Raw genomic sequence first — 14,841 nt, 5'->3', positions numbered from 1 at the left:
CCTGAACTACAATTTGTTTTTTACCTTCTCACACATTTTTTTCATAATTTCCCTCCCTTGAATTTTACTTTTCAAGGGACTACATCTGAGCCATAGGTATGAATTCTCTGTTCAAAATACTAAATTTGAAAAAGGTTGGTCTGTCTAAATTTTCATCTGCAGTAGCTGAACACGTCTAGCTGAATGCCAGGAAAGTAGAAATAGTTGGTAATTGGATTGTTTCCACTCGGGGAGACGAAGGAAAAGGTCATGTAACCTTACCTGGCTGCTTACAGAGCTCAAGCAGCAAAATACAGAGATCTAAAAGGAAATAAGAAACCCCCAGTCCCACTCAGTGTAAATAAATAACTCACAGGATCACATCATTCAGCATGCTTACAGTTCAATCAACAATTTTGATTAACCTATTTGTTTTAGAAATCATAATTGATTTATGATTCAAGAAGAAGCTGAATTCCTTAAAATAAAATAAATTGTTCATAGGAAACCATTTGACCGGTTCTAGCAAGAGGAAACCAGGTTAAGGCCTTTCTCATAGTATTCTGCCGCCTGAAAACCCATAACAGAAATGTGTTTTTCATTTTCTTAATGTAATCTAATAAGGAACTTTTCATCATTAAGTATTGTAATTGCATGTACTTTATGATGCCATTACATATATTTCCACAAATTAAGTTACTTGATGTAACTACATTATTGTTCAGGATGCATTTTTAAAATGGGCAAAATAGAAAGGAACAATGCTAAAATGACATTACGAAATGTTACAGCAAAATTCCAATGTAATATAACTATTGTTCAATCACTATATGAGAGTATAAAAGATAAATCAATTTAAAAAATTAATGCTAATCTCTATTGTTGGCTTTCACTGATGTTAATCAAAAATAATGGCACTGAAACTACCATCTAGAACATCTAATAATACAGTGCAGGGCTGGAAAAATGGAATTCTGTTTAAATGGCAGAACAAGAAAACTGGGATATTTGAAATAGCTTTGCACAAATACCACTGTATGATCTGCTTCTTAAAATTGTCCAATATGAAAACCAGTGGTTTACTTAAAAAATGAATGATGATAGACCTGACCTAATAGATTTTGAGCACACATTCGTGCTGCAGTGGGTTTGTGGCAGTCCTGCTCAGCTTCCCCTGGAACTCCCAAGCATAACAAGGGAAGCAAATGATTTAAACAATCAAGTTTTGCTCATTTCTGTCAGCCAAGATTGCAAAAATATTTTGGACTTCATGAAATGAATATGATTTCATAGGGATTCAGCTAGAGCAGTCAGTCACTTGCTGCAGTAAAACTCTGGAGCTTTGTATCTGGATGGTGGCAAAACAGAACAAGAGGCCATGAATTTGAACTTGCCCAGATTTTGCCAATTGCTGAAAAATGAAAATCTCCTTGCATTGGCAGCAATGTTCTTTCAAAATCTTACCAAGTCCTACCAGGCAAAGCCTCATTAGCGGTGGATTGAACTGGCAACACTGTAGCACAAGAGGGTGACCTTGAATCTCCTGTTTTCTTAGGGGGAGGCAGAGTCAGCCACCAACACCAGTGAGTTGTGTTGCAGCATCCACTGGCATTTTTATTTGTGAACTTCTAGAAAGACATGATCTGCAGACATGCTCGAATCTGATGAGATTATTAGTCTCCATTTGTCCAAGATTTTTTGTGGCTGTAAAAGCTTGTTAAATGTAGAGGCAGCCTGTCATGAAGAGCAGCTCTGCAGTGCTGCTGTGGACATTGATCTTGCAATACCCATGATTTTAGCCTTAGCTCAGTACAGCTGCTGACAAAGCTGGCACAGGCGCTGGAAAGCTGTTCTTTCAAATATTTTGGGGGGGAAATTGCTTTTTATTAATAGCTAATGATGATTATTAAGATCAATGTAGGCACCTGTATTTTAACTCTGTTAAGTAGTGGTTGAGTTTCCTAACACCAAATGTCTCTTTTGAAATAATTAGGCATGGCAATTTCAAGGAAGGTGATAGAAAGTATCATCCTAAAAAAAAAAAAAAAAAAGGGAATTTTGTAATTTTGATCATTTTGGAGCTCTAAGGCTTTTGACTCTTGCGAGCCCTAGCCTTGAGTCTCAGCAGTGTTGACTATGTAACAAATATCATTACTTAGCTTAATTAAAATGTTTTACCTACCCCCTTGGAATTTGGACTGCATTGATGTGACCAGAAGTGTTTTCTGTCAAAACCTTTCCAAAAATAACAAAAAAAAAATCCACCAAGCACTACATCTCGGAGAAAAATAAGAAAAGTCAGGGTACAGGGACAAACATTTCCTTTACACTGCTGGTGGAGTTTCTAGAGAGACCACAGTATATCTTGAGTATGCATGGAAAGGCTTCTCTGTAGTGTAGTGGTGGGGATGTCCTCAGCAGCAGCGTGTCCTGGAGAGGGCAGGAAGTGTCTGCAGTTGTGGAGGGCTGCTGAAATCCGTGCCACGATGGCTGCATATTCCACTCTCTTCTGGGCTGGATGTGTGGGAGGGAGATACAGGAGGAGGGAGGTGAATGTGGAGATTCCCACTGAGCAAGGTGTAAGATCTGCCTTGGCATTTCACAGGTTCAAAGGACCATTGCAAAGCAGATTCAAATGGTGAAGCAGATTGGAAAAGGTCGCTATGGAGAAGTCTGGATGGGAAAGTGGCGTGGCGAAAAGGTAGCAGTGAAAGTGTTTTTTACTACAGAGGAAGCCAGCTGGTTCAGAGAAACAGAAATCTACCAGACTGTCCTGATGAGACATGAAAATATTCTTGGTGAGTGAAGTGAAAGAGAATTATTTGATAGTGAGCAGGTTTTTGAGATTAGCAATTTTGTATTTGCTGTTATCTGATGTCCTTTCCGATGTGCTTTGTTTCCTTCTGTGCTCTGCAATTAGCCACCCAGTGCTTTTCAAAGGAAAGTTGTTGAAAGGATTACTGAAACATAAATAAAAGTTAAAAAAATAATGGGGTTTGGGGGTTGTTATTCCAAACACAACCTGTTTCAGCCATCAGTATATCCATTTCTGGGCTTCTGAAGGTACCTTAAAGGCCAGAGGTGAGGCACAGTTGCATGGAAGTAAGATGAAAGGAATTAAATATGTTATTAAAACAAAAGTACTGAAATGAATGACAGTCCAGAGTTCTGAGCAGTCAAAAAAACCCCCATGAGAAATATTAATTTGAAAATATATTTTTTTCTTTTTGAAGGGTTCATTGCTGCAGATATTAAAGGTACAGGCTCTTGGACCCAGCTGTATCTTATCACTGACTACCATGAGAACGGCTCACTCTATGATTATCTGAAATCTACTACCTTGGACACAAAAGCCATGCTCAAGCTGGCTTACTCCTCTGTCAGTGGCTTGTGCCACCTGCACACTGAGATCTTCAGTACTCAGGGCAAGCCTGCTATTGCCCACCGTGACCTAAAGAGTAAGAATATCCTGGTGAAAAAGAATGGCACCTGCTGTATAGCAGATTTGGGCTTGGCTGTAAAATTTATCAGGTGAGTGGAAGTGAGGGGGCTGAGGAGAAGTTAATAAATCAGGTGCAAAAGTTTCCTTAGTTGGTGACTGAGTGTGCACGTGTGAGGAAGCGCCTGCAGCGTGTGTGCACACCTTGTGGGCTCTGCTCATCTGTGTGTGAGGTTACCTGTGTGGGGGAGAATGTCATGTCAACACCTCATGCAGGTGTATAAACAGTCACTTTTTGATTAATTGAGCACATTAGCTGCATTTGCATAAAGCTTCAGAGTTCATCACTCCATTCTCTATAGCTTCCCCAAGATTGCTGGCACACAGTGAAAGGATGTAGCACTGACAGGTAGAAGTCACATCACTGAGCTTGTCAGGGAAGCATTCAGCTTGTCTGATCCCATGAAAATTCACTCTCAACTTAAGAGAGAAAAATACTAAGAATTTGCACGAGTTACTAACTGGGATTTATTGAAAAGGACCCCATTTGGGCTGTCTTTTGTTTCATTTCCTACAAATCAAATTGCCGAAGTACAGATTTGATTTTTGAAATGGCTTTTAAATTTGATTTTAAAAAAATGGTTGTGTGTTTAAACAACTTAGAAAGAGCAGACAAGTAGAACTTACTCCTGGGATTCATAAGGAGACACTGCTCTCTGACAGCTCTGTTCAAAAGGAGCTTGAGCTCTCAGCAGTAGTCCTGGTGGTGGAGATGTGTTCCAAAGTTTCTGATTTTTCTGTACACAGAAATGTGTCCAGAATACATAGACTGAAGGTTTCCCTTTTGGAGGTCAGCTTTGAAATTGTGCGCTCCCAGGAGTATTAAGAAATTTAGGAATTCAGTACGAATGTTGAACTGAAATTATTCAGAGTGAAAGGAAAGGCAGTTCTTAGGTGTTCTTACCATTCACTTACCTGCCAGGTTCCTTGGTGAGGCATTTCCTTTATGAGCCTGACCTTTCTTTAGGAGACAAAAAAGGAATATTTTCCCTTTGAGGAACAGAGGCCTAGAAAGCAACAGCTTGAAAATACACTGTTAAAAAGTTTCAGGGAAGAAATTTACCCTTTGCAGGTGTACTTTGCCTGGCAAATACAGAGCGGCACACTGCTTAGCTGTGAATGAAGAAGAGCTAGGAATTACCAAGTGCTGTTACAAAAGAAGGTGAAATACAAATTTTTCACACTCCAGATGGAATTTACGTTATGTACTTGGCTTGTTTTCATACCAAATCCTTCCTCAGACAGCATTTCTCATGCAACAACAGGGAACAGAAAATAGTTGGAAGGGGTATGCTCTGGTGAAGCTAATGATTCTAATAAAGTTCTTTGTGTTCCCATTTCATTTGAAATATTGCAAGACAGTGCAGGTCACTGGATTTATGTTACATTCTTGGAGGTGTACAGTAGTGCCACCAGCACGTGTGTGCTTTAATGACTGTGTAGGTGACTGGCTGTACCACAGACTCAGATTTTCTTCATATCAGTAGGTGAAAAAACAATTGCTGTACATGAAGAAAGCTACTGAAATATAATTATTCTGTGAACTTCTGTTGTATCCATCGTATTTAAAATACATACATTTTGAAGGTGAGGAAAGGAAAATAAACCAGAATATATGCCACATATTAGACTTTTAACTATATTGAAACTGATGTAGCTGAATCTGAGTTAATAAGAAAAACAAGAATCCATTCACATAACTAATGGGAATTTTTTTCCTGTATGTCATCTCTTCCTGGTCAATGTGTGAGGTGTAACACATTTGCTTAGATGCTTTTATGCATTTATCTCTCTGTGTCTGCATATCTTGACGTGTAAAGGTTGGGAGGAATCAAACATAATGCTTGCAAAAAATAATGGATTCATCTTCCTTGCAGATCTGATTTGCTACAGCTAAGAGATACTGCCTCAGCTACTTAGTGTCCCCCCTTAATTGCTGAGACTGAAGCATTAGGTGGTGGAGTATGTTAAGAAAACAGCGTTTAATGAGGATTTGATTGTTATCACCAACATTAGAGCTCGGGCTAATGCTAATGAAATCTCACAAATGTTACAGCATCCCTGTTGAGTCTTATCTCTATTGTGCTTCTGCATTTGAATGCTTAACATAGCCTCAGGCAGGTCGTCCTTTAAAGGAGGGTTGCCTTCACACTAAGAGGCTTTTCTTGCAAGAATTGTTCCATTAAGATTATGCATTACTTTCGACCTTGTTTGATAGTGGATGTGGTGTGGATTTACTACTTCTTCCACCTAAATTGCTTTCTTTTCAAGTCACTTTACTGTATGTTTGATGCCCTTTTCTTTCCTTCTTTTTCTTTTAGTGATACAAATGAGGTAGACATCCCTCCAAATACCCGTGTAGGAACAAAACGTTATATGCCTCCTGAGGTGCTGGATGAAAGCTTGAATAGAAGTCACTTTCAGTCCTACATCATGGCTGATATGTACAGTTTTGGACTCATCCTTTGGGAGATAGCAAGGAGATGTGTTTCAGGAGGTAAAGAGCTGGGAGATCACTTTCAATTGTGTCAGTGAACATTGAACCTTCCACTACACCTTCTTCTCTGGGTAATTGTTTTTACAGTAATAAGCAAACGTGGGTAAGCCATACAGGTAACTCTCTTAATATCTGTTCTCTTGTTGAAACTTACTTTAAAGCATCAGTCATTGTTATTTCAACAGCAGAGATTATGCTGTATTTTAATGGCTTGTTTGAAGGTAGTGGATGCCTGCACTTAGGAAGTGTGGAACTCATTTGAGGACCTTTTCTAAAGGCATCATGTTTCTGCTGGACTAGGGGTGTTCAGCTAATTTAGCAGAAAGAAAACAGTGATTTCTTAATTTAGTTAAGAGTTAAATGGAAGGAGGAGGATGAACAGTTTGGGGTTTGCTGTGCTACTCTTTGAAATAAATAATCTGTTTACGAGACAAGTAGCAGAAGACCGGAGGGAGGTGGCACTTGTGACATCACTGTCATACCAGTGATGTGCTTCATTTCCCTCTTCCTGCATATAGAGGTTAGTGCAGTGCAGAGGTGATGGGTGTTATTACCTCTCTTTTCCCACTGAGAAAGTTAAATGCACAGAAATTACTTGGTAGCAGTTCTGTGCCAGTTTGGTGGTAAGAGGAGAGCATGTCTCTCTTGGGTCTCTGCTACCTTCAGCATACCTTTAAGGGTCTTTAAATCCTGCAGGATTGTGCTGAATGCTCACCCTAGAGGAGCTGAATGTTGTCGGTGAGCAGCAGAATCCCCGTGTTTAAAAGCTGGTGACGTGTATTGCAATGTTGTGATGTGAAATCTGTAATATTTTTGTCACTGTTACTATGCACAAAGAATGGTACCTTGCTGTGTTCTGAAGAGGCACAGAAGCGCCCTTTAATATTTTCCAGGTCCACTGATAAGAAGGAGACATAACTTTAGGTTAATTCTCTCTCAAATTACTCTGATACAGACCCTATGCTAATAGCTCTTTCTGTGAGAACTTACTGGGAGATTGCTGGACTGGACAGCAGTGGTAGAAACTGTCTCACTTGGCAAGTCACTACACTTTGATTAAGTGTAATTAATTAAGATACCTAGCCAGTCTTTACACAGCAATGGTTACACTGGAATTTGTCTGTGGAATAAACTTCTAGCGCAGGCAAGTCCTTTTTAAGGGAAGTACACCCAACTGTTAGGCAGTATGGCCAATCTGTTATAAAATGAGAGGGGAAGAGGAGAGTGGAACATTTTTCCTGCAAGTGACAGGCAACTAATTGCTTCTTTCAGGAATAGTTGAGGAATACCAGCTTCCATACCACGACCTGGTGCCCAGCGACCCCTCGTACGAGGACATGCGGGAGATCGTGTGCATCAAGAGACTACGCCCCTCATTTCCCAACAGATGGAGCAGTGATGAGGTACCTATCATCCCTCTTAACATGCAGTCTGCGCTTTTAATCAGAGCTAGTGAGTGAGATTGACCCAATTCTGCATCATTTTGAGGGAGGAGGCTATTTACCACTGGTGCTGCCGTTTGGGAATAGCAGCATGTAGATGAATATTCTGCGGGGAGGTGAAAGATTTAGGTGTCATGAGATTTGTGAATGTGAGGGGAAAAAACCAACCTCCCTGGGCTGCTTGAGGTCTTGTGCAACAGCCAGTGTGAGAAGATCTAACCAAAACTCACCTGCCTCATCCTCTCCATAGCCAAATCCCTCTGAGCCTCCAGACTGGGGTTGGAAACACTGAAGGAAGGATTATCAGTTCCCAGAAGAGCTTTTGTGTGGTGGTACTCGGTGTTTGGTCTCCTACCATATGTGTCAAAGATTGGGGAGGCTTATTCCAATAGCTGCTCTTGAACAATTGGTTAGCATCCTTGGTAATCCCCGCCCAGGCATTCCAGCAATAAATGGTCAGTTTGTTACTCCACAGTGTTTGTGTATTACCAAAAATGCATTTATAAAAATGTACATTAATCTACGTGAAACATGTTTGGCTGGTCTGGGCAGCGCTGGTGGTTATGTGTAATGCCTTTCAGGGTCTGCACTGCCCTTAGAAAAGACCTTTTTCCCTTCAGCTTTCCAGCATTGCCAACAACTGCAGTCTCCTCATCCACTGACCCCGGTGGGACTTTCTCTCCCGCTTCTCTCCGCAGTGCCTACGGCAGATGGGGAAGCTGATGATGGAGTGCTGGGCTCACAGCCCTGCCTCCCGGCTCACAGCCCTGCGCGTCAAGAAAACACTTGCCAAAATGTCAGAGTCCCAGGACATTAAACTCTGACTCTGCCAGAGACAACTCCAGCAGAGGCCCCTGGAAATGAACTTTCTTGTGCAGGCAGAAGTCCTGAAGTTGTATCAAAAGTCTTTGCTAAGTACCTTGAATGGAGGAGTCATGCTGAAGAGCAGCTGTGAGTTCTGGAGGAGACTATCCGTTGCAAAAATCACCTGAATTTTGACATGCAAGATTGAAGAGGCTTGTCTGCCCTTGTTTACATGGGGAAATACAGTTTTAGTAACTGGTTTAAGATTATGCATGTTGCTTTCCATGAAAGCCACTTATTATTTTATTATTATTATTGTTATTATTATTGTTTTGATTGTTTAAAAAGATACTGCTTTAAATTTTATGAAAATAAAACTCTTGGGTTAGAAGTAAAAAAAAGATGTATATTGTTACATTAAAAAAAATTAGAGGAAACTGCTGAAAATGAAAGCAAACCAACTTTTTCATTTCCAAAAAGACTATTGCACTCCAGCATTTAGGAAAAAAAAATTTAAAAAAAATGGTGAGTGGATCTGTGTAGCTCAGAGGAGCTGTCATGGCTGCCTTAAATCTCCACAACATGCCTGTTTGTGGAGATAACTTTCCAAAGCCTGCGTGTGCAAGTGATTCTCACAGTACAGAGGTGGAGCCCAGTTACATCCCTGCCATCCCCCTTGGTGTGGGTGGCCTGATTCCTGTGGGTGGCCTGTCCCAAGGAAGGTCATGCTTCGTTTAAGGTAGTTGGGAGCTATATGAATATGCTTTGGTGTGACTTGTTTATAGAAGATCTTCCATGTTTCCAGGAAATGTGATGAGGATAGTACCACAGTGATAAACAAGTGCCCTTTTTCTTGGCTTTTTTTTTTTTTTTTTCCTTCCTTTTCCCCCACTGCAAAATAAAGTATTTTGTGTGTGAGTGGAAATGAAGTACACATTTGAATCTGCTGGGTAATTTGAAACTGCTAGAGCCCACAAACAACCACTATTTAAGAGGAAACCCCTTGTGAGAAGGAATTATTAACTTGATGTTTCATTTGTGTAAAAAGTGAGAGGTCCATCTACAACCACAGCTTAGAAAAAAAAATAGCAAAATCTGTGTTCCCTTTTTTAAGGGAAAGTGAAAAACCTCACAAGTGCCCATTTCTGGGGTGGCAATCATTTCTCCTTGAGTGTGAGGAGACCTGGTGCCTTGAGGCTGTCGTAGAAAGTGACTGGGAGGGAGTGTGGGACACATTAGGTGGGTGGTGAGAGCTGGGAACTGTGGGCAGCAGTGGGCACCTGCCTCCAGCACTTGTGCTGTAGTGAGAGACACCACAAACCAGGCAAGTGGCTCAAGCTTTATCTGCATTACTATTTTGGGTGGCCTTCCAGCAGCCTCCACACCTCTGGCAGCCGCTGCACAGTAGTGCCAGGCTCAGCTGCTGGGCTGGGGCTGTGTAGCATTGTGGTTCCCAGCAAGAGGAGCTGTCAGGGGAGAAAGGCGATGGGAAATGTATTTTCTGTCCTTCCCTGTTCCTCCTTCCTGGGGCTGCAGCAGTTGTAGCAATGCTAATGCTACAGAAGGGGAAATGAGAGGTGAAATATACCCTGGGAAGTGTTTCCTTTGGAAAGGTTCTGTTCTTTGTCAGATTACCAAAGCTGAGCTGCATGGGAGCTACTGGTTTACCCTTTTTTACCCTTCATCTGTTTTTTAAAATTTTCCTGCCTGGCTCTCTTGTTTTACTAGATGGTGTTCAGCTTAATTTTGAAATAAGTCCTTACAAATGCTGCTTTGATTATGCAAAGCCTATTTCAGAACTGAACTAATTGCCATGCAGGATTTAGCCTCAGCACTTCTGTAATGTTTCTCTTTTTTTTCCCCCTCTTTTTGGACAAAACTGATTTATTTGTGGTAGGTAGATGAATAATTGGGGTTTAGCTTAACAGCTCCCTTAAGGTATTTCTAGCTGGAAAAATTACCATTTTATACTTTCAAGCTAACAGAGAAAAATGCATGGTTCAAGAGAACCAGCAAGACCTCCATGATGATAGGTGTTAAAAAGCTTAATCAGAAGAGTTTAGTTCATTAGAGTGCTTTTTCTGCAGTGCAGTTTCCCTACCTGTACCCAAATTTACCAAGCAAAACAAAAAGAAAATCTCTGAGAGTTAATAATACACCAAATCCTGACCACAGGAGGGGCAACAATGGTTTCCCTGTCCTTGAAAAATGTTTGCCAGGCTGAGAGCAGAGTTTGCTCCTCTCCTTTGGCCCACCTTTGAGATTTGTGGGCCAAAATGGGCACAGCCCAGTCTCTCTTCACCTTTTTTGTCTTAGTGAGTGGAGCCATGGGTTTCTAGTCTCATTTCTGCCCATAAAAGCCAGCATATCCTGTGCAGCTGAGATTTCTCAGCTCCAAAGAAGCGGATGGGACCTGCAGGTCCCAGGTCGCACAGAAGAGATGCTTCTTTCCTGCCTGTTCAGGTGTGTTTCACCTCTTCCCTCCTCAAATAGATTTTTTTTCTTTATTTAAATCAGCAGGGCTCTCTCCCCAGGAGTGTTGTGGAAGGTGCTTTGCCAGCTGGCAGCACCAGCGATGCAGTGAACACCGCTGGCATCTGCCATCAGCATGTGAAAGAGAAAGGGCCAGTCATGGTTTCCTGAGCAAATCTTACCTTTTTTTTTGGTCCAGAAGAAAAGAGTCTAAGATCCTGGGTGATAGATCATGTAAAGTGTGTATGTTAAATGTTCAAGTTTATGTGTTTTTATATATATATAAAAATATATATATATTCAGTTGCGAGTCTGGAATAGCTCCAGTATGTGGATTAAGAGTAAACTATTATGGATGAAAAAGCACTAAATAAAACATAATATTTATTTATGAAAATGCATAAATGACAAATCACTGCAACGGTGCTGTATAGGAAAATAGATAAATATATATAAATATATATATATACGAGGAGACACACACTGAGAAAGCAAACAGTCTGCAGTTGTGTAACTAGTGCCTGCCTATTTTCTCCCAAGACCAGATTTTGCCCTCAAATCTCCTATCCACTGTAATCTATTGTAAAGGGCTATTCCTAAGGCCAGAAAACAGCCTAAGGCAAGGGTAGAGGTCTTCTGTTCCAGCACTGTGACATTCGAGTTACTGCCTGCATGGGTGACTTGCTGTAACACTCAGCGTGTCATTATTAAGGTTTCAGCACCTGCAGTGACTACAGGTTAGTCTGTTTGTTTGGCCAGGTGTGGCCTTTTAATGTCACTTCCATATTTTGGTGGTTTCAAAGGGCGCATTGATGAGGGCTTGGAAGTCAGTGGTAAAGATAATTGTGGCTTCGGTGCCCACGGGTCTAGAAATCCACTTTTCAAATGTAAATCGTTCAAGGAAGTGTAGTTTAGTTTCTTACTGGCATAGGTGAGATGGCATAGGTAAGCGGGAGAAGAAAAAAAAAAGAGAGATGCCATCTAGCAACTGCTATCCTTTCTCTAGCACAAAGTTATTTCTATTAAAGAAAAGGCTGTCAATGTAGAGACTAAGAAACTAATTTGTGTTCTATTTTGAGAACCAGTGCCTTATTAAACCTGTAAATACTGTAATTAGAAAACCTGGGGAACAAACTGTGTTATGTTGTATTTGTTCAAATTGTATATGGTTGTTTTAACATTCCCCCCCAATAAAATTGTTTCCATCTCCCCATGACAGAGATTGCTATTTACTTTTAATGTGCTTGAAAAGCACCATCTTTTTGTTTCATTTCCCTGGCTAGATTATTTTGACTGTGCCTTGTTTTATTTATTTTATTTTTATAAGATTTTTTTTCCTCTGAGCAAACAAGTAAACAGCAATATGTTCCATATGTTTCCACTGGCATAAAAAAGCGTCACTCCTTTCACAAGTCAGTGAAGAGAAAAATAGTAATTAAAATAGTGTTATCACTAATAGAGCAGTTGCTCGTGTTTTGTGGCTGATTATGTAAATCTATAGGAAGTCAGCATTAGCATAATTTTTTTTAGACCACCCCCCCCTTCATTCTGCCACGTCTTTATAGATATTTTTTACTATTTTTAATAGCACAAGAGGAACAGGAGTAATCTCTGCAGAGACTGAAGCTAGAATTCCCAGCCCCATGCATCAGGTGAAAATGTTTCAGCCTAAATACCCAGCATCAGCTGAAAATGGCATTGCTTAATGATGAGGCTTGGGGTATGTACCTCTACATCTAGTGAGGTATTTCTGTGAATTTCTACTTAAAGCTGGAGCACTGCTCTCATTCTGCAGTTCTGTGTTGCAGACCCAGCTCAGTGTTTCCTAATGTTTAATTGCCTTGCTGGTTATTTTCAGAGAAGTGTGTAAATAACAGCAGTTTCCCCTTGAGCTGCACAGCCCCTGCAAGCTTTGCCCCGGACAGTCTGTGCTCAGTGGCATTGCAGTTATTCTCCAGGCAGTATTCCTACAGCTCTCTTGGCCTGGCCACATTGAGGTGACAAAGCCTTGTGCTTGCTGCACACTGCCCCTGGCATGCCACTGAGTCCCACAGTTCTTATGTGCAGAAACATTTCTTTGGTGGAGGTTTTTTTTGTTGTTTGTTTTTTTTCTTAAAAAAAAAAGAAAGTAAATAAAAGACTCCACTTCTGAGATTCCAGGAATTAAACAACTGAACACAAGGCAGTGATGTACTTTTTTTTTCCAGTTGCTTATAAATATAATTTATTACCTGTTTAAAAATTCTTTCTTACACTTTGTACATGTCAGGCTGACAGAATAAATGCAGGCATTTACAAACAGAGGGAAGGAGAAAAAAAGGGAGGGGGGTAAGAGGCACACTCAGAACTAGTAAACCACACCTCCACTGTACAGCAATACAAATAATGCAATGGCTAGCACTTCTCCTGTAGTAAGTCGGTCTTTAGAAAAGGAATTGCATAGAAGATACAGCAATAGGGAAACCAAAACCAAAAGAGTTCTCCAGATCTGAATAGCAAAGAAAACAAATCCCACGAACCCCGGCAGAGCTGTGACATGGGAAGAGAAGGGAGCAATGTGATACCCCTGGGTCACACACATGTTTCTTTTCCTACAGGCCCTCCTTTGCTTTGGAAAGGTACTGAAGACACCCTCTTTTATTTTTTTATTTTTTATTTTTTTCCTCTTCAATAGTAACAGAACATGTGTTAGCAAAAAGTCTACCACACAGATGTGTGAAAACAGTAATGCCACGACTTCTCTGTCTCAGCTGTGTCACACACCCTGGGTTATTGGCTCTCGGCTCGGGTGTTTTTGCAAGGTACCTTGAAAAATCTGCAGGGAGAAGAGTGTTTTGCCTCTCCTTCCTAATTTTGTTTACTTTCCAGACTGATTTTGCCTTTTATTTGTATTGTGCTAGCTCCCACATTTACTGGCAAGTGGTAGCCAGAGCCAGCTGGCAGCAGCCAAAGAAGCTCTGGGGCCTGTGAAAGCTTTTCTCATCTCGGAGCTCTTGTCCCATCACTGCTGTGGGAGGACTCTCCCAATTACATCCCACTTCCTCACAGGCATCCCAAAGCTACTCACCTGCCATGACATGGGGTGCTTTGGGAGCAGAGGGCAGGCCCAGGCTGCAGCATACATAACAATTAATCTCTTTGTCAGCAATTGAGGAGCCTGAACCACTAATAAATACATTTAACCAGCACCACAGAAATACCTATTTGGGATAGAGATTTATGGGAACTCTGGATTATTGTTGCTTTTTTTGTACAGACAGTTTATCAGAGGACTTTCAGATAAGGGATTTTCAGATTTCAGGGAGCAGGGATCAAGTTTAAAGGACAAATAAGTAAATAAGCTAAATGCTCCTTTTCAAGCAAGGAGCCTGACCTACCAAACTTGAGGCTTCATTCCTGTGGCTTTAGTTCAAGTCCAATTCCAGTTACTTGCCAGTTTTTACTCTGCTGGCTTTTGACATACTGCTTATTTGACCTTGCAGTGATGATACAACACTGAATTTTGACCCTTACCTTCCCATGCAAAAGTTGGTAAAATAAGAGGATGCCCATACCTAACATGAGAACTGAAAGCCTCCAGCAGGTAGTGTCCTTTGTTTTTTCCTCTTTGTATGTACACACAAACACTTACTTTGCCTTTCTGTCTCATTTCAAAGGATGTCTGAGATATGTGCTTCAGCATTTAAAAATCTGCAGTGCAGCTCGTTTTATGGACTCAAGGTTTCACACACAAGCTAGGAATGGATTGCAGTGGTGACCCCAAAGTGAGTAACTCATTGGAGTCCTTGTGGGAGAAGGGCCAAAGGTTTGATTTCCATTCACAAACCACTTATGTCTTTGCACTACCTGATACTGACCAAGCCAGCCTGCAGTGAGTTACTTCATGGCCAGGTGAGAGCCAGAGTAATACCTGAAAAGACTTCTGAACACTCCCTAGGATAGTTTAGAAAGTGCCCTGGAAAGAAGATTAAAAAAAACAAAGAAACAATCCAACCTCAACAAAACTATTGTGTTTAAAATTAACCTCAGAGCTGTGGTAACTACTAGGTAGAGCATACAAGGGTCTAAGGCCCCACCCACCCCTCACTTCCCCACACCCCCTGCCCCCAAAAGAAGAAAAAAAGAAGAACTGAAAAGAAATTGTAGGT

At 41.0% G+C, this 14,841-nt stretch overlaps 1 protein-coding gene across 6 annotated transcripts in view; it reads left to right on the top strand.

Moving 5' to 3' along the window:
* BMPR1B (bone morphogenetic protein receptor type 1B) overlaps positions 1–8,455 on the top strand; it is a 229,067-nt gene extending 220,612 nt beyond the window's left edge. For all 6 annotated transcript variants that reach the window (XM_088057152.1, XM_088057151.1, XM_005517471.3 and 3 more), the window contains 5 exons: positions 2,585–2,777; positions 3,213–3,510; positions 5,800–5,975; positions 7,248–7,378; positions 8,116–8,455. In XM_088057152.1, coding sequence (XP_087913278.1) covers positions 2,585–2,777; positions 3,213–3,510; positions 5,800–5,975; positions 7,248–7,378; positions 8,116–8,241 — 924 coding nt within the window. In that variant the 3' untranslated portion in view covers positions 8,242–8,455. The remainder of the gene's footprint in view (positions 1–2,584; positions 2,778–3,212; positions 3,511–5,799; positions 5,976–7,247; positions 7,379–8,115) is intronic.
* Positions 8,456–14,841: the final 6,386 nt, after the last annotated feature.

This window comes from Pseudopodoces humilis, chromosome 6, assembly GCF_049639895.1.
Source record: "Pseudopodoces humilis isolate 2021_Gansu_Grassland_sample_001 chromosome 6, ASM4963989v1, whole genome shotgun sequence".
Lineage (NCBI taxonomy): Eukaryota > Metazoa > Chordata > Aves > Passeriformes > Paridae > Pseudopodoces > Pseudopodoces humilis.
The sequence above is the reverse complement of the archived record's forward strand: the minus strand, read 5'-3'. Positions and strand labels throughout refer to the sequence as shown.